Source organism: Mercenaria mercenaria, chromosome 10 (genome assembly GCF_021730395.1).
Source record: "Mercenaria mercenaria strain notata chromosome 10, MADL_Memer_1, whole genome shotgun sequence".
In the NCBI taxonomy this organism is placed as follows: Eukaryota; Metazoa; Mollusca; class Bivalvia; order Venerida; family Veneridae; genus Mercenaria; species Mercenaria mercenaria.
In genome coordinates this window covers 71,787,171-71,807,987 of record NC_069370.1, presented here as the reverse complement: position 1 = coordinate 71,807,987, position 20,817 = coordinate 71,787,171, and the positions used below count along the sequence as shown (strand labels likewise).

Here is a 20,817-nt window from a genome sequence, read left to right as displayed (position 1 = left end):
GACTCCATATTTACATATCATACATGAACATGTAAGTCAAGGTAGCCGGTTTTAATAAACATTAAATGTTTCATCTCAACTGAACATACTGGCGTTTGATCCTTTCGTCTGCCTTTTTAAAGTGATAATTGTAAGTGATCATCACTTTCGCACCTCTGTGTGCGTCTTTAATTAATTAATTATTACATAATTTCCCCACCAACTATAAAAATTCATTAAAATCTTTATTTTAGGAAGTTATAAACATGCCGATGGCGATAACGACACTCTGATCATTTACTGATAACGTAACAAAATATCGGCCGATATGATACGAGTGCGTAAATACGGCGAAATAAACAGGTTAAACACAAACATGACAAATAATAAATCACAAGAAATGTAATTTATTGAAATAACATAATGAACTTTTATAATATAGTTTATTAAAGCCGGCTACCTTTAAACAGGTTAATCACGAAAAGTAAATAATGAATCACAAGAAATGTAATATAATGATCCTTTATAATACAGGTTATCAAAGCCGGCTACCTTGACTTACATGTTCATATAAGATATCTTAGATATGTATATATATAGACCCAGCTACCTAGACCTTAAAATTTAGTCTAGGTAGCTGGAACCGGCTACCGGCTACCTAGCCACTGCCTTTGTGAAATTGATATGTTTCTGTTAAAATATAAATAATTTGCAAAACATTGCAACAACGGATATGACGTAACAACCAAAGTACTGAGGTAGTACTCATTCTTTCTGCAAAGCCTGAATATGATTGGATATGGCATCTATAGATATTCTTTCTCCTAACTGTTTTGGTTTGTTAAGCAGCGAATCAAAATTTCCTTCATCTGTCAGAAAACGTCTGAATTAACCCTAGTCCGACTAATTTGACGCGATCCTAGGAAATACTGAGATATTTTTTTCATATGGGCAATATCCCCACTCGCGTCAAACACTCGAATGACCAAAATAGTTAAAGCAACTTCCGATGAAATTTTCATCACTGCTGACGTTTTACATGCTATAGGTTTAAATGTCGATTATTTCACGAATTGGCCATAAATTAAAATATAACTTACATGTATCGAAAGGGGATTCAATTCCTCATTAATCTATGTTTAAATTATCAAGTAATATACAAAATTACGAATTTTCTGGCGATTGAAACCTTTGTATGTACTGTACACAATCAACGTTTACCGTGTGTTTACATGCCGTATAAAACCAATAACTTTACATGACTGTGTACTGTGATTTAACTTCCATTATTTTGGTCCTTCAAAGTTTTGACGTTAGATTGCCCGTCACAAATATAAAACAATCTGAACGACGAATTATTTTTACTAAATTTACCCGGACACCCCCTAATATCTTTATCGTAAAATAAAATAATTTGGTGTTCAGTCCTGTTGCTCAAAGGAGCGAAGTAATTGTTTACTACAAAAAGAATTAAGGAAAAAATAAATATATTTCCAGCATACTTATGATAAAACATTTTTCCTTAACAATTACTTAAGTGTTTCTTTTTTTTCAACATTTTCCTTATTTGAAGAAGGACTCTCATTGAATAAAGAAAAAAGGTATATATACAGACTACATCAGCAGACACGTTGTGTTATTTTCAATACAGAGATATAATACTGGTTTGTTTGTGTGTTTTTTTTCTTTGATAACTGTTTAATTACTTTCACTCTAAATCATATGTATTTTGGTGTAGTTTATCGCTTTCTGAACACAATAAAACAGTTAGCAATCGTCTGATCTAGAGTTCTATGAATATTTAAAATGCAAAGTAATAATTAACTGTTTCAATTTCTTTATTACAAACTCTAATGATTTTATTTTTACTTCTGATATTTAGTTTAAATCGAAATGTTTTCTTTTCAAAAATATGTTCAAACCATATATTATCATATTGTAAACTTTGTGTGATCAGACAATATCTTCCAAAAATAGTCTTAAAATTCTCTATTTCGGATACGTATTTTAAATTGTATTTTGAAATATTTTTTGTTTCAACATTTCATGGAATCGTGATCAAAGTGTTTTGACGTATAATTTTATACAGGACTGTAATATCTATTGTGACAATAGGTATATAATTACCCAATGATTGTGCTTGTTTATATTTCAGATAGATTGATAGCCTTCTGCAGAAATTATGAATGTTGTTACTATAGCCGGTGTGATTGTTGCCATGGCAACTGTGATATGCAACACGGATGGTTTCTACTTTGATTCGTCTTCATCGTCCGATTTAGATGAGGTAGGAAGTCTGATAAAGCTTCTGATCTAATGCTTTTTATGTTTTCTTTAAGGTAGTGGATCCCACAAATGATACATTCTTTGCATGCTAGTCCGCCATTCTATTGTTTTCACGGAAAGCCCTTTGCTCACGTCCATCCGAAGAATTCCGAATTCCTTAACCAGGATATGTAATCATTTCCAAGTTACCTCCCAATTGTTTTTGACGGAAAATATCTGTGTTCATTCAAATGTAAAATTTGGCTCGAAACCTTACGAACTATGCAAGAAATAATATGGGCAGATTGCAACAAGGAGGCGTGTATTGCGCAATACTTTCCGTAACTCCAGCATCAATGATGTTTTAGTTATGCCCATTTTTCATTCTTTGTATTCTGTTGCTTGTACCTACTGCGCCCGAGATAACTGCAGACGTTAGAAAAATAACATGCACGCGAAGACAACAGTGCGTAATAGCCAAAGATCTAGCTCCAGTTTTGTTGTTGTTTTTTGTTTCGTTTTATTTGCTTTATTCCGTGCAAGCTGATCATGGTCTGCACTGTTCGCTATTCGTCAGTAAATTTTCAGTGAACACTCTTTTGAATAATAAGTAGTACTGCCCATATTTTGAATGATGGTCCAGTTCATTTTAGAAATTTAGCATGATAAAGGTTAAGAAAAGAGAATAAACAAAAGTGCAGTGGACAAGAACCATAGTTCTAGTAGAAATACGAGTTGGGTTATTTTACTTAAACTTAATTTTGAAGTTAACTTTCCGCAAACATAAAACATATGCACCGTGGTCGCGTAGGCTGAACCTTTGGTCCTAACTATAGTAAAGTAAATTTCAATGCCTAACTTGGTATTTTACTTTGGCCACCGGAGTCAAGGTAAATGTCACTGTTACTAAAACCTGAAAAAGTTCTAGATAGAATTGTAATATTTGGATAGAACTTGGTGTGCAGGTAACATACAAGCAGTTTAAGGTTTTCCAATGCAGCGTATAAAATTTATAATCATTTTTATAATATATGTTTGAACATAGGTAGGTGGAAATAGAGTTATTCAGTATCACATATTCCCTTCTTTAGCTAAACTTCTTATTTATCACTGCCTCTTTCCAAATAAATGGAAGAAACGCATTTCTTTTCGGAATATGGGAGCTTGTCGTGCTAGGAAATTTAAACTTCCCCAATACCCCTAAGATCGGCACCGAAGTATTGTATTAAACCCAACTGCTCAAACAACTTATTTCAAACCAGCATTGAAACACTATTATAAACTCGAAGTTACTCGTTACATATTTGATCACCATACCTCCCATCTAACACTCTCTCCACCGCCCCGCCACACACTCACGACTGCCCGCACAAAAATGTTAGCAACCTTTGATTCCGTCTCTTGTTGAACTGGGCCCTTGCTATTATAAGTGAGAAACATATTTTCAGAAAAGATGTATCATTTTAATAAGATTTTAATGAGCGAAAATATGAGCTGATGTAGAAATACTGTGCTGATAAAATATTTTTTTATCTGAGTCGGTAAAAACATTTCGTGGAGCTAGGTTAAGATAAAATAGATTTTGTTTGTCTTTCAAGTTCAGATACTATCACTACGGTCATGGACGTCGAATCGATTTCGGAAGGGTTGAGGGAAATCAACAAAGAAACGATTCCGCCAGTGTCAGCGGAACGACTTACGACGGAAATCGACGGACGATCAACGACGGAGATCGACGAACGATGTCCTCCAACGATTTCTATGGAAACCGACGGAGATACCCTTCTGACAGCCGACGGAGATACTATTCTGGCAGCCGACGAAGATACCATTCTGACAGTGAAAGCGGAGATGTCGTCGAAAATGTTATATCGATTTACAGAGCTATGTAAGATTTTAAAATGCATGTACTCTATGTAAAGATAAGATACTTTGAAGTCCTGCTTTAAAAGACAAGGAAAGCTTGACAATAAGTTTATTCCATATGAAAGCCATCCTCAAGCCTTTCATAACGCTGAAAGAATTTTCAAAATCGGACCACTATTGAAAAAGATATGTCAAATTTAAGAAAATTGCTTATCATGGAGGCAGCCGTTATGTGTTAAGTTTCTTGAGTGTAAGATGTAAAACATGGTAATTTCGTTTATTATAGCTGGAATAATAGAGAAATTATTTTACAGAAATAAGTAACTACAGTTTTAGTATGTGTCTTGAAATTTAATAGATCCGTCATTTTAATTTTTGTTCCCATGGAAACAAAATGGCCGCCATTTTCATTAAATATTTAAATGATCATAACTTTCTCATTTTTTAAGTCGATTTTGAAAATTCTTTCACTTCTCTAAATGATTAAAGAAATTCCAGCAGATGGAATTAACATCAAAAACAACATTTCCTTTCCCTTTAATATGATAAATGACGTCACTTTAAATAATGAAAGGAAATGATGAGATTGTTCTGATATTATACTAAAATATACTTATTGGCATTATTTTTGTTGATGTTCATGGTTTCCGCAAAATACAACATCTATGAACAGTGACCGAAATGAACAGTTCTTTGAAACTCCGCTGCAAGACAATTAGATGCCTCGCCAGGGACTAGAGTTTGCTATATTGTGCTCTCCCATCCATGGCAACATGCATCTTATCCTATAGGTATGAATATACAATGATGCGATTAAATACATGTATGATAATAAACAATCTCGATAGCGTAGAGGTAGAGCGTCCGCTTCGAGTGCGGGAGGTCGCGGGTTCGACCCCGGCCGCGTCATACCAAAGACGTAAAAATGGTACCAGTACCTCCTTTGCTTGGCGTTCAGCATTAAAAGGGAAACTGGTTTCTCTTCTCTCATACCATTGTGGAAATTGAATTCATCAGGAATGAGGTGTGGAGAGTAATTAATATAAGTATAAATTATGTGTGTAATATCACCGTCATTTCTATTTTCAGTGTTGATGAGATTGATCGAATGGGCCGGTTAAGACGAGCTCGACAGCAAGTTTACGGAATACACTAAAATCAAGAAACCAAACAGTTTGCCTTATGCACATATTGTATTCTACATTCTTTTTTAAGAAAATGTGTATTTTGTGCAAACTTCATTCTGAAAATGTTAAGGAAACGATATCATTTTCATGGTAAAAAATGAGATACATGTAACATGTATTTTGATAGCTATTTAATTAAAATGTAAATTTATTATGATTTTTTATCGGTTATCTCCTTAATGCTTATATTTATTTACGAATGTATCTATTAATCACAAATTAATTAATTAATTTGTACTTTTGTCCATTCCTTTCTTCCTTCATTCATATATTCATTCATGCAATTATCATTAATAGATAGACAGATAGATAGATAGATAGATAGATAGATAGATTGATTGATTGATTGATTGATTGATTGATTGATTGATTGATTGGTTGGTAGGTTGGTTCGTTGGTTCGTTCATTCATTCGTTCATCCAGTGAGCTTTCAGTTTAATAATTAAGTCATTTGTGAATTCAGAAGCATGGACTATTGAATTTGAGAAATCATGATAATTCAGTATAATGTACACCTTTCTTCCTATCACTTTACATCACATCTTTAACACTGTCCATGGTTTTGCTACACACAGTCTAACCGGAGCTAATGTCCACCACACCGAATAAAAGCTTCTATATGAACTATAAAACCTGCTTTTCTACGTACATTTTAGTATTTCAAGGATAGTTCCTTAAAGCTAAATAGCCAGACAGCACTTTTCTGAAAATAATCATCATGGAAAAATATCAAGATTAATAAGTGCTTGAGTATAATATAAAAGTGGATAAGTGGATTTTTAAGTAGTTGAACATAAATTAAAAGAAAAGTGTTTCCTTGATCTAGCTTTTTTATCCTTGTTTCTCATTACAAGGAAGAGTTGACAAAGTCAACATAATGAAGGTCATGTCCTATTAATTAATTAATTAAATAATCAATTTCTATCATTGGATTATTATACATTTTGACAGATTTGCGTTCCAATAATTTGATATTATTATCATATAGAACAAAACTGCCTTTCTTATATGTAAGGCATTGATCTTATTCTACTTTGTTTAATATGTACGAGTATATGTTAAGCTCACATCTCTTACTACTTTACTACACCGGTTATATTTGACTTCCTCACGTCTTTTTTCTTACAGTTATCATACTATGTTTTATTACGAAATTTCCACAGGAGAAAGCCATCACATATATTTTCACTGATAAGAAAGTTTAAACTAGGTAAATTACTCAAAACTTGGGATAAAAAGAAAAATTGTTTGTTTTACACGTAAGTTCAAAATATTTTTCACTCATGAACACCATATCTTACATTTTCAAAAATATGGAAACTAATGCATCTGGTGTTCATTCTTTGCACGAAATAGAAAATTGTGTTGATACCAGGGCAGTTGGAATGTACTTTTTAGAAACACAACAAATTGAAATAAAAAATAGTGCTCTGCTAATTTACACGGATAATCCAGCTTCATTATGTATGTCAAACATGTACCTTTTTACCAACTTAATGTACCGAAAATCGATGATATCAAAACACTGACAACTCTTTCAAATTAAGTTAGGAGGAGTTCAGTACTTCATGGATTTAACTTATAGTCACACTGGAATTGAGTTTTCTTACAGCGGCTTCGAAATTCCGATCAGATATAACATCACTGTGACTTTGACCTACTTACCATGTTTATATGTCCAGCACCATAATTATGGCTACATTCTACCAATTCTGTTCCTTCTATATTTCATATAAACAATAAAATATTCAGACTTCATTTTCAGCACTTTATAGTATTTCAGTGATATGAAAACCATATATGATCATTTAGTATGACATGTCCTCTTATGAAAAACAGAAAAATATTGACATGTTACGTTTCATATAAGAAAAAAAATCCGTTCTGAGAAACATCACCATCTAAAAATGCCCCCATGAAAATAGCCATTTAGCAATTACGCTTATGTAGACATTTTCTAAAAGAATAAAACTGATTATGGGAAATTCTCAATTAAAATATTCTAGATCTTTTTTCAATGCAAAAAGCAATAAAACTAAGCCAAAAATATAACTGTCACCTCCTCATATGACATATTAGATTTCATCCATGTCACGGAACTACATTTTGGACCACTTCACATGTAACAGTGAATAGTCACTTCCTGTTTGGTTTAATCAGTCCATAAGTTCTCGCAGCAAACCGCCGTTTTCTAATCGTAAGTTGACGCATGCGCATTCTATTATTCTGGACATACGGTATTTCAGCGTGTGAAAGCCCCAATAAATTTTCTGGTAGACCCAAACAATGTAGTTCAAGATTTACACAGTCCAAACATGTGTGTGAATTTAATATAATATAAGTTTTGAACTTCCGGTAAATGACGAACAGCTAAAAAGTTTTCAGTTGTTTCCAAAGTATATTTTTACCCATCAGAAAAGATCAATTCTAAAGCCTTGAACTAATGACAAAAGGCTTTGACAGTTGTCGTTGACTCATGACCTAATTAAAGGTTTGCTTTTATTTCTACGTTTCAAGTTGACTCTTGTCTCATGTAGCTTAAAATTTATAGACTTAATACAATAAAAGGATTGACTGTTACCTTACTGTCATTTTCCGGGCCCTGTCCAAGTCACGGAAGAATTCCTGTTGTTTCACCTGACAGTAATTAGGGCCACCCCACCGTTACATAACTGAAATACTGTTGAAAAAAGGCATAAAACCCGCAACAAATAATCAATCAGGGCCATTTTACCACGTTGCAGTTAGACAAATCACCTATGTACACATATGTAATGACGATATATATAATGATATATTTGGTAATATCGGAGGTGGGGATCTCCTAGTGTTGTTGTCGCTAAATGCGAACGATTACCTTCTACAAATAAGTATGAGATACAGAAATTCACGTTATCATCACGTGTATGGCCTTTAATGTCATATCCTGGTAAAAACATGTCACATATTGCACGTAAAATAATAGTCAGAAGATTAATTAGCACATATCCACAAATTCAGTGTCATAAGTACTTTTATAAACTTTAAAACCACTGATCATATTTATAACATGGGCCATTTATTTTGAATGCTAGTAGAATGCACTTGAAATGTAAATATTATATTCCTTTATCTAAAATACTGTAGGTGCCAAGTGACAGACTGGTAAAGTTTCCCGACTGTGATATTGAGTTTTACTCAGGTTTTTTATTCTTTCTTTAAAAGAAAAATGTAGCTCGCATGCGGACGGTTGTCAGCAATGTTCATGGTCTCTTCTATTTCTAGAAATTGCCTATTGGGCATCATTAACCTTCCTTTACTATTTAGGTTCGAAAATCGCTATAAGGCTGGGTCAGACTGAAGAGTCAAAATCTTCGTACATTCAAGCGGCATTGAACATATTAGACACTTCAAATTTTCTAGAATGTGATAGACTAGCAGTATTTATAATATAATAATAGCACAGAAAAGGCCGATTTGTGATCATGCCTTCCATTCAGAGCATTTAACATTATGTGAAGATTTTTTTCCCTATTTTTGCAAAATCGATATAAAGACAAAATGAAACTTCTTTGTCCACTAACGTCTGTACCATGTTCTAGCACTTTGGCATGTGTAGAAGTTGAATGGCAACTGATTATTGTCAGCACGGTATATGTGTTCATTTGAGTAACCTGCAAAACAGGATAACACACACCTGCATCTAAAAGTTCTCAAATTGTTTCTTTGATTGTCTCCTTTTTCTAGACATTAGTCCCTTACTTTAACGCAGCAGGTACTATATTAACACATTTCTTCTTGTTAAATATTTTGCTTTTTAACAGTTTTTTTTCATCATTTCACAAGCGCATTTCTTCAGTTATGTTTTACATATTTTTCAATCACTGATTACTGATGAAGTAAAGGTCTACCCAAAATCCGTCTGCAGTAACTGTGTATGTTTTTTTTTCTCCATCTCTATAGGTAAATGTTTGAAGAAGCTAAGTACCTCGTCACTTAAGCGTACAATAAAGTTTTAGTGGCGTTGTTTCCCCCAAATATTTTTACAAAGGATAACGTGTTTCTGCTGAAATAACTGTCCTTCAGAAAATGATCCTTTCTGTATTTTTACAAATTGTTAGCTTTGATGCAGTTTAATAACTGCACATTTAATGATATATCTGAAATAAGATGTGTCTACCTGAAGTATGAATGATTTGCTTCAAGGACTATTTTATTACCTCTCAAGAATAGCCTCAATCAAACCGAGTCTTCTATATATTTGATACGCTTTAGGATTTTGCCACTGGAGAAGAGCAGTTATTAGGGTAGTAGATCAAAATGATAAAACTACTGGAAGTCTCTTAAATAGATTTAATTTTCAAAGTTTGTATGGATTTATTCATTTTAACTTAGAATATAAAAAGGAAGTAATAACAGAAGATCCTAAACAAATTACATTAACAGTTAAAATAAATACACTTCCCACTGCAAGATATCGTATTTACGCAATTGTATTGTATGAGGAAACAGTTGAAATAAATACTATTGGAAATGAACTTGTTATTGTTTAAATAAAATAAATTTTAAATAAAATTAAATTAAAATAAATATAAAGTATATAATGTCATCAAATTATATTGAATATAAAGTTAACCTAACAGATGGACAAAAGAAAAATTTAGCACAAGCTTATAATAATAAAACTCCATATAATTTTAGATTAAAACATGAACAATTACGTGGAAACTTCCCTTTACTTTTAACAAAAACACAAATTAATCAAATTGAAAAGTCTATTAGAAATAAGAAGGGGTTAGAAATTACAATTTCAAAAAAACAGATGTCCAGTCAAGGTCAAAATGGTGGATTTTTAGGAGCTTTAGCTGGTTTGTTAGGAAAAACAATTCTTCCAATGTTAGCAAAAATATCTCCAAAAATATTAGCCCCTCTAGGCATTGGGGCCCTCTCTGGGTTAGCCAGTACCGGTGTTAGTAAGTTACTTGGGAATGGTATGATTTCAGTAGCTAATAATAAGAGAAATATGATAATACCATATATTACACCTAATCAAAAAAGGCAATTATTATTCTATGGAGTGATTAAATTAACACAAAAACAAAAACAAGACGGTGGGTTTTTAGGTATGTTGGCTGCTAGTCTAGGAATACCTTTGATTACATCTTTGTTAAGTGGTAAGGGACATGGTTAGGGTATACAGATTGATTCCCAACGGAGACCGTACAGACGAATTCCCATATTAAAAAAAAATAAAATTTATAAACAAACCAATTTCTAACTTTGAAATAGAACAATGGGTAAAACAATTAAAAATTAAAAACTTAAGGGGTGTATTTAGTAGAAATAATTTACTAAAATTAAAAATAAATGACGAGTGTTGAATAATCAATTTAGATGACTCTGTTGGACCTGGAACACATTGGGTTTGTTATTTAAATAATATGTATTTCGATCCATTTGGGCTTCCTCCACCTAAGGAGGTAATTAAATATTTACCAAACATAAAATACAACAATGTTCAATATCAAGACAAAACAAGTGCGCTCTGTGGATATTATTGTTTATTTTTCATTAAAATGTTACAAGATAAAGTACCGTTGTATGAGTTATTGTATAAAATACTAAAAGTTAACAATCAAAGAGTAAATGAACAAACAATTATAAATTATTTTAATAAGTTTTAAATTGTTGTTTTTAAAAAAAAATATGATTTATAAAAAAGTTGTTGATTTTAAATTAAAAAATTTGTTTTAAAAAATATATGTTCTAATTTAAAAAGTTGTTTTATAAAAATAAACGTTCTAATTTAAAAAGTTGTTTTAAAAAAATAAACATTCTAATTTAAAAAGTTGTTTAAAAAAATATAATTAACAAAAAATGTTAATTTTTATAAATTATATTTTTTAAAAAAATTAAATTTCATAATTGGCCCAGAAACCTTATTTTATATACTACTGTGCTCTAAGCAAGGATTCTTTCTGTACTCCGACGAAAGAGAATGCTCTCCGTAACTAATTAGAATACGCTAAAGTCCTCCTCTGAATCATGTTGGTGAGTTGCCAACTACTCATGTATTAGAAAGGTAGATAAAGATACTAAATATTGAGAGAGAAAAACTGTTGAAAATGGCATTAACAAACGAAGTTTCATTAAATGTAACAGTATGCTCCGTGATATTGTGATGCTTTCTATAGGCTTCAATAGATTTATTTTGAAACAATTTACTTCAATGTTCTTTTAGTTCAAAAACAATGTTCTTTTAGTTCAAAAACGGAGACAGACCAACTGCTAAAAATGTCGTCGTCGTAATAACTGACGGTCGCTCCAATAATCATACTGCGACTGTCGTAGAGTCTAACAACCTCCGCCGTGACGGCGTAAGAATGGTTGATCTGGGTGTCGGCAATGCGGTGAACAGTGAGCTCATCGACATAGCTGGAGTGTATGCTAATGCGGCGAAAGTAGCTGGATATGACCATTTGCCGGAAGCTGAATCGAAAATTCTTAAACTGATCTGTTAAGATTAGACATTCAGTGTAAATATAGATTTACATTAAATAAAGAAAAGTTCTGAAAAACACCTTTCTTGTGATGTTATATTTACCATTTCATCATCTCTACAGCTGTAAAAAATGCTTTCAGATCAACTGGACCCTTAGCCACGTGTCATCGAAACTTTCTTAACCAACGCATAAAATCTGCATTCTTTTTAAAACAAAGGCCACAACACAATACCCAATCCCTCACACATCTCTTCACGCCTTATGATATGAACATACCACAAACATATTTCTCATCTGACCTTTATCGGTTGTATATGAGTCACGGTGCCTATCCCACGTGACTTTTATGGCTATGTGTGGGTATAAAAAAACATAAACAGCCGTCGATTCAAGGAACATTTTTCATGATAACTTTCTTAATCCTGCACCAATTTTATTCAAATGAAGACGAGGGCCCGGCCATAAGAAAGATACAATCACGGCCCATCAGTTTGAGAAGAATAAATTCGTATTTTTGTCGAAAAGTGCAACCGCACATTTTTCAGTCAGATTGTCGACGTGCTATGTGTGGGTGCATTCTGTTAAAATCGTTTATAAAACTCTTAAAAATGCGTTCAGCGACAGTGCAAATGGAACCGAGAATGTAATTTTACCTTGTTTGACAGTTGCAAAATGATCATTAAGAAATATAGCGTATTCCTCTCGTTTTTTAAATAAATAAAAACATGCTATGTGTTGGTGCCGCTAAATTTATGCTATGTGTGGAAATACACTCATAAAAATGATACCGTTGCTTGAGATACTTGCACTAAGTGAATTTTAACTTACTCGTGTTACGTTCATAGAAATGAGTATCCATCTAGCATAACTGATCATTTTTATTTTTTTTTTAGAAAGTCGCTGTGTTATAGAGAATAGCGCGTCAGATTCATTGTTATTATTGATTACGAGCGCGTGTTATCAAACATAATTATTTAAACGTTAAAACTCGGATATATATTTGAAATAAAATTTATGAAAACGTTATTTCCAATCTCCTTCAGTTGTATCAAAGTGTTGTTTTTTTTATCTTGATGCATAAACAACGTTTTTCATAAACACGCAATTGAAGTGTCCCTAAGGTAGTTTTAAAGGGCAGTATTTGTGACAATATAGTGAAGAGCATAGATCGTAGCCTTGGATGCTGCTCCATTGTAAATTCCACTGCTCACCTAGTTCGTGGTTAGTTGCAGCTAAAATGGTATTTATTATAGCTTTGCGCTATACGTTTGAAACAACACAAACTAGAAAATGCTTTTGTAAAAAAGCGCATGTCTCACCCAATGCAAAGTCCTATAGGCAAGACGTCAATAGGGGTCAGGAGCGAAAGTCAAAGAGACACTGATGGTTGGCTGCAATAGGGATCATCTACTTGGCATGTCCAGTCATCCCACTAAATTTCAACACTCTTGGCCTAGTGGTTCTCAAGTCACTGTTCAGGCTCCTGTGACCTTGACCTTTGATCAAGTGACCTCAAAATAAATAGGGGTCATCTACTCTGCATGTCCAATCATCCTATTAAGTTTCAACATTCTGGGTCAAGTGGTTCTCAAGTTATTGATCGGAACTGGTTATCAATGTTCAGGCCCCTGTGACCTTGACCTTTAACGGAGTGACCCCAAAAACAATAGGGGTCATTTACTCTGCATGAACAATCATCCTATAAAGTTTCAACATTCTAGGTCGAGGGGTTCTCAAGTTATTGATTGGAAATGGTTTTCCATGTTCAGACCCCTGTGGCCTTGACCTTTAACGGAGTGACCCTAAAATCGTTAGGGGTCATCTACTCTGCATGACCAATCATCCTATGAAGTTTCATCATTCTGGGTCAAGTGGTTTTCAGGTTACTGACCGGAAATAGTTTTCAATTTTCGGGCCCCTGTGACCTTGACCTTTCACAGAGTGACCCCAAAATCGTTAGGGGTCATCTACTCTGCATGACCAATCATCCTGTTAAGTTTCAACATTCTGGGTCAAGTGGTTCTCAAGTTATTGACCGGAAATTGTTTTCAATGTTCAGGCCCCTGTGACCTTGACCTTTAATGGAGTGACCCCAAAATCGATAAGGGTCATCTACTTTGCATGTACAATCATCCTATGAAGTTTCAACATTCTGGATCAAGTGGTTCTCTAGTTATTGATCAGAAATGGTTTTCCATGTTCAGGCCCCTGTGACCTTGACCTTTGATGCAGTGACCCCAAAATCAATAGGGGTCAATTACTCTTTATGACCAATCATCCTATGAAGTTTCAACATTCTGGGTCAAGTGGTTCTGTAGTTATTGATCGGAAATTGTTTTCAATGTTCAGGCACCTGTGACCTTGACCTTTGACGGAGTGACCCCAAAACAATAGGGGTCATCTACTCTTCATGACCAATCATCGTATGAAGTTTCAACATTCTGAGTCAAGTGGTTCTCTAGTTATTGATCGGAAATGGTTTTCAATGTTCAGGCCCCTGTGACCTTGACCTTTGACGGAGTGACCCCAAAAACATTAGGGGTCTTCTACTCCAGCAGCCCTACAACCCTATGAAGTTTGAAGGTTCTAGGTCAAATGGTTCTCCAGTTATTGCTCGGAAATGAAGTGTGACGTACGGACGGACGGAAGGACGGAAGGACGGACGGACGGACAGGGCAAAAACAATATGTCTCCTGGGGGAGACATAATTACTACTATTACAGGGTTGTAGTTCAAACACCTTTTTTTAAGCATAAAGAAAGGGCTTCAATCCCTCCAACGAAAGTAAAGTACCTTCGATAGTGCATGTAAAAAACTGCTATTAAATTAATACCACACACATAACGCTTAGAGTCATTTCATCAGAGTCGTTATTAACTCACTCAGTCAGTATTGCGTCTTAACTGTTCACACGAAAATATAAACACATAGTTAAGAATGATATTTTGACAAAAGTTTATATACAGAAACAGTAAAAAGGTAAGACAATATGGTGAACTTTTCCGTGCCAAACAACAAGGTGAATCATATTGCATGAAGAGTTTACTTGCCTGACTTACCCATTTTACTATTGAAAATATTTTGTATATAAACAATGTTCAAAATATCGTCTGTGAATATATAGTGGACGCAACTTGACCCCGATGGTTGACCTTTGTATTATAATACATAATGAGGCACAACCTATTATTGAAAAGGAGTGTACGTAAAACGCTTCATCTCTTTGCATTCATAAATTTAAATATACACCTATACAGTATAAACCCTAAGCACCCCTTATTTCTACAATGAAATAATCAATATGAATAATCAGCCTAAGGTCAACCATCGCGGTCAAGTTCCGACTACTATAACTAATATTAGGATTGACATGTATGTTGTGATGCAGTAAGTTTGTTTGTTTGTTCGTTTGATTTCAACGCCCTTTTTCAACAGTCGGAGTCATATGAGGCGGGCAGTTCACCTAACCATCGTTCCTGGGAAGTACCAGTATACTAGACTCCCATCCTCCGTAAGCAACTGCATACTTTCTCACATAAAGAGACATAGTCGGTAGCTGGGGCTCGAACCTACGGTCCTCTATCAATGAGAGGTTACAGTGGTTTGAAGTCAGCGACCTTAACCACTCGACCAAGGAGGCAGGTCACAGTAGATAAGTATAATGGAGCGTCCTTTATCACTAACAAAGTAGAAGACAATCAAAATATTGGTAAAATTATGTCTGTTAGATAATTTTAAGAGAAGTTCCTTGGACAGTTCACCCAGTTCATAACAAACAATTTTATTCTTAATTTGTTTGATAATTTCTTTGGAGCCTTATTTTCTGCAATGGTCTTGTTAGAATGAATGTAGGCGCTTACAAAACCAACACAAAAAACAAAAGCTATGACAGATATTATCTCACAACAGACCTTGGACGAACACTTCTAAAATCACAAACTGAAATTTTAATTATCAAGAAATGTAATTGATTAAGTGTTTCTTTAAAATTATTTGGCTGTACTTTTAGCGATAGACGCGCTACATTCATTCTAACAAGACTGCGCCCTCGTGATATAATTCCTTTGCATCTGAATTGCAAACAATGATTTATTCAGCGACAAATCACTGGATGAGATATATTATTTCTTAAATAGGTTAGCGACTCTGATGAAATGTCTCCATGTGTTATGTGTGTGGTATGAATTTAATAGCAGCTTTTTACATGCATTACCGCAGGTACTTTACTTTCGTTGAGGGATTGAAGCCCTTTCTTTATGCTTGAAAAGTGGTTTAAACTACAACCCTGTAGTAGTAGTAATTTGTGTTGTTTCAAACGTATAGCGCAAAGCTACAATATATACAATTTTAGCTGCAACTAACCACGAACTAGGTGAGCAGTGGAATTTACAATGGAGCAGCATCCAAGGCTACGATCTATGCTCTACACTACTAGTATATTGACACAAATACTGCCCTTTAAAACTACCTTAGGGACACTGATTCAATTGCGTGTTTATGAAAAAACGTTGTTTATGCATCAAGATAAAAAAAAACCCACTTCAACACAACTGAAGGAGATTGGAAATAACTTTTTCATAAATTTTACTTCAAACATATATCAGAGTTTTAGCGTTTATTCTAGCATAAAACTGCTGTTATTGTCACTTTTCGGGGGTGTTTTAACAGGAGAGAAAACGTGTGTTAACAGAGAGATTCTCGCGCTCACGTGCTGTTATAACACCTTTTTATATATGCACGTTCCATGCCAGAGCGTAAACGCATTACCTGATTACAGCCTCAAAACGGATAATTCAAAATGAAATGATGTCAACTAGACAAAACAACGTAGACTTTACCGCGCATTTCATGGAAATTCAATGACGTTGAGGAACAATATATTCATTTTAACGGGTTTTATGCTAGAATAGCGTTAGCGCATATTCTTTTCGTGTTATAACATCTTCAGAATCCCGTGGGAATCGTTGGTACCCACGCCCTAACGGACTCGGGTACCAACCAATCGCATCCCTCGGATTTCTGCAGATGTTATAACACGAAAAAACATGCCTTATCCCTACAAAGATGTTTGATAACACGCGCTCGTAATCAATAATAACAATGAATCTGACGCGCCATTCTCTATAACACAGCGACTTTCTAAATAAAAATAAAAAAGATCAGTTATGCTAGATGGATACTCATTTCTTCTATGAATGTAACACGAGTAAGTTAAAACTCACTTAGTGCAAGTATCTCAAGCAACGGTATCATTTTCACGAGTGTACTCCCACACATAGCATAAATTTAGCCGCACCCACACATAGCATTTTTTTTTTATTTATTTAAAAAACGAGAGGAATACGCTATATTTCTTAACGATCATTTTGCAACTGTCAAACAAGGTAAAATTACATTCTCGGTTCCATTTGCACTGTCGCTGAACGCATTTTTAAGAGTTTTATAAACGATTTTAACAGAATGCACCCACACATAGCACGTCGGCAATCTGACTGAAAAATGTGCGGTTGCACTTTTCGACAAAAATACGAATTTATTCTTCTCAAACTGATGGGCCGTGATTGTATCTTTCTTATGGCCGGCCCTCGTCTTTATTTGAATAAAATTTGTGCAGGATTAAGAAAGTTATCATGAAAAATGTTCCTTGAATCGACCGCTGTTTATGTTTTTTATACCCACACATAGCCATAAAAGTCACGTGGTATAGGCACCGTGTGAGTGGTACATTATAACATTAACAAATAACAGAAACAGTAATAATAAAAAATCGACGACATTGCGCTACAATTCAAGTGATTGCCTTGATTTTTCAAGTAAAGCACTCGCATATGTTTTTCATTATTTTTCACCAATTTTTCTTGCGGCAAACAATGTCCCTGATAAAAAACAAATAGCCGAAGAGGCTACAGCCATCATCCAACCTGCATGGATATCACGTGGTTTGTTACCAGGAGTCTTCACGTATTTATCGGCATACGTCGCTGCCGCTACCAACGAAAGGCAACCTGAAATAAAAAAAAATGTGTTGTTCTTTCATTCCGGTTGAGTTATACATACCCCTTATGATTCAGGCAGTATGAGTTCTCAGCAGAAAATTTTTCATGCGCCTAGTGGTATATATGAAGCTATATAAACGTATTACACAGAAGCGACTCAGACAGACAGAAACACAGACTGAGACAGATTTCTATATTCTTTCTGTATAAAATGTTTTATACAAGGAAAATGTGTGAAAAGCGGACGTACTGGTCCGGTGGTAATACTGTCTAATTACAAAACCAGTTTTGGTGTTCCTACTGACGTATTCTCTTAACCTCTAGCCTGCTGGTGGCAAGTGATTCTGCCATTGCGACCAGTGCAGACCATGGCAAAATCAGCCTGCACATCTGTGCAGGCCGATCATGGTCTGCACTGTTCGCTATTCAGTCAGTAAATTTTCAGTGAACTCCCCTTGGAATAATAAATGGTATTGCCCAAATTGAATGAGGGACCAGTTCATTTTAGAAATTTAGCAGGGTAAAGGTTAAATTAAGTACCTGTAACTAAATGTTTACATAACTTAATTTTACCTACCCGAACGGTCTATGAACTAAAATGATGTTCTAGTTACCTTGAAACTCAAACAGTCACTTTAACTATAAACCTAAAACATGTCATGCTTTTTCGAAAGCTGAATTTATGTTATCAATTATTACTTAATTGTCATAACAATTGTGAATTGAAAACATTTTTCTCGTTTCTGACGTTTATAACTGTACTTGAAAGGTTTTAAAGAGTCGTCAGGTGCACCATCCGCAGGGTTTATTGAAAGGAAAATGCGTTATTCAGTGTGTACATACCACGTGGTTTGTGACGTCATTTTCGGGTATTACGGCAAGAAAATTTATAAACAAATCCGTCGATTCAGAACCTAAAAACACCGTAAGTATTTCATTTTTTCACCGATTTGAATAATTCTTTTACGAGGCTCAAGCCAAGATAGTGGGCTATAAACATAAGACAAAGTTTTCCTGAAATTCTAAGCAGTTTTTGCAAAAGTCGGTTCCAACCCTGAAGTTCGGCAAATTCTTGGATGGTAATACGGCAAGAAAAACCCGTGTTTTACAAAATAATGCAGGATTGCTTTCCTTTACATTGTTGTGCCTTTCACCGCTGTTGATTTCGGTTCCAAGAAGGCCAGTGAATCACTTGACTGAAAATGAAATGGTATGTTTCTCTGTGAAAACATATGTCTTCGGAAAATGCTAATACGGCAAGAATGATATGACGGCAAGCAGATTCACGAATACTCCTTTTGTCCCTAACAGCGGTTGAGACTTACTTACTTCTGTCTGCAGGTTAGTAAATAGGGCATACCTACATTATTATAAGTGCATGGTATGCTTAACTACAGGGAACCGTTTATAAACAGTAAAGCCCTATTTCATTTTTGAAGTTTTGACAAAACATTTTTCCGTATGCCTGAAATTTATTAAAACGAATAATTCAGTGGTCTGTTTTCAAAACTATTGTTACGTTTTCATGCACTTTCAGTCCATAGGAAACAAGAGGGCCAAGATGGCCCTAGGTCACTCACCTAAGAAACACACCATAACAGTGTAAAACATGTTTGACCTAGTGATTTCATGGAAACAAATATTCTGACCAATTTTCATTAAGATTGGACCAAAAAATTGGTCTCTTGAGATTAAACAAGCATTTTCTTAGATATGACCTAGTGATCTAGTTTTTGACCCTAGATGACCCGTGTTCAAACTTGGCCTAGATTTTATCAAGGCAATCATTCTGACCAAAATTCATGAAGATCAATGGAAAAATACAGCCTCTTTCACATACACAAGTTTTTTCTTTGATTTGACCAAGTGACCTAATTTTTGACCTCAGATGACCCATGTTCAAACTCAACCTAGATTTTATCAAGGATATCATTCTGACCAAATTAAATAAAAATCAATTGAAAAATACAGTCTCTATGGCATACACAAGTTTTTTTCTTTAATTTGACCTAGTGACATAGTTTCTGACCTCAGATAACCCATATTCAAACTCGACATAGATTTCATCAAGGCAATCACTCTCACCAAATTTCATGAAGATCAATTGAAAAATACAGCCTCTACTGCATACACAATGTTTTTCTTTGATTTGACCTAGTGACCTAGTTTTTGACCCCAGATGACTCATTTTCAAATCCGGCCTAGATTTTATCAAGGTGATCATTCTGGCTAAATTTCATGAAGATCAGTTGAAAAATACACCCTCTATTGCATACACAAGGTTTTTCTTTGATTTGACCTAGTGACCTAGTTTTTGACCCCAGATGACCCATTTTTAGCTCGGCCTAGATTTTATCAAGGTTATCATTCTGACCAAATTTCATGAAAACCATTGGAAAATACAGCCTCTATCGCATACACAAGGTTTTTCCTTGATTTGATATAGTGACCTAGTTTTTGATCCCAGATGACCCATTTTCAAACTCGGCCTAGATTTCATCAAGGTAATCATTCCGACCAAAATCCATGAAGATTAATTGAAAAATACAGCCCCTATCGCAAACACAAGGTTTTTCCTTGATTTGACCTAGTGACCCAGTTTTTGACTCCAGATGACCCATTTTTGAACTCGTCCTAGATTTCATTAAGGTTATCATTCTGATCAAATTTCATGAAGATCAGTTGAAAAATACAGCCCCTATCGCATACACAATGTTTTTCCTTGATTTAACCTAGTGACCTAGTTTTTGATCCCAGATGACTCATTTTCGAACTCGGCCTAGATTTTATCAAGGTAATCATTCTGACCGTAATTCATGAAGCTCATTGAAAAATACAGCCACTATCGCATACACAAGGTTTTTCTTTTATTTGACCTAGTGACCTAGTTTTTGACCCCAGATGACCCATTTTCGACCTCAGCCTAGATTTCATCAAGGTAATCATTTTGACCATAATTCATGAAGATCAACTGAAAAATACAGCCCCTATCGCATACACAAGGTTTTTTCTAGATTTGACCTAGTGACCTAGTTTTTGAAC

At 34.5% G+C, this 20,817-nt stretch overlaps 3 protein-coding genes across 3 annotated transcripts in view; 2 read left to right on the top strand and 1 right to left on the bottom strand.

Moving 5' to 3' along the window:
* Positions 1-11,856, top strand: part of LOC123561315 (collagen alpha-1(XIV) chain-like) — a 54,780-nt gene extending 42,924 nt beyond the window's left edge. The window contains exon 8 of the mRNA XM_053553353.1: positions 11,540-11,856. Coding sequence (XP_053409328.1) covers positions 11,540-11,797 — 258 coding nt within the window. The 3' untranslated portion in view covers positions 11,798-11,856. The remainder of the gene's footprint in view (positions 1-11,539) is intronic.
* LOC123561319 (protein NCBP2AS2-like) overlaps positions 1-20,817 on the bottom strand; it is a 116,756-nt gene that overhangs the window by 9,107 nt on the left and 86,832 nt on the right. The gene's annotated exons all lie outside the window — the stretch shown is intronic.
* Positions 1,519-5,449, top strand: LOC123544524 (uncharacterized). The gene is made up of 4 exons (XM_045330597.2): positions 1,519-1,643; positions 2,135-2,266; positions 3,843-4,132; positions 5,200-5,449. Exons 2-4 carry the CDS (start codon positions 2,162-2,164, stop codon positions 5,264-5,266), a joined length of 462 nt encoding a protein of 153 aa, XP_045186532.2. The 5' UTR covers positions 1,519-1,643; positions 2,135-2,161; the 3' UTR covers positions 5,267-5,449.

Bases quoted from the DNA above. Each gene is read 5' to 3' on its own strand.
- LOC123544524 (XM_045330597.2), top strand. From the start codon at position 2,162: ATGAATGTTGTTACTATAGCCGGTGTGATTGTTGCCATGGCAACTGTG. The intron at 2,267-3,842 runs GTAGGAAGTCTG...TTGTCTTTCAAG, and splicing joins CATCGTCCGATTTAGATGAG to TTCAGATACTATCACTACGG. The intron at 4,133-5,199 runs GTAAGATTTTAA...TTCTATTTTCAG, and splicing joins ATATCGATTTACAGAGCTAT to TGTTGATGAGATTGATCGAA.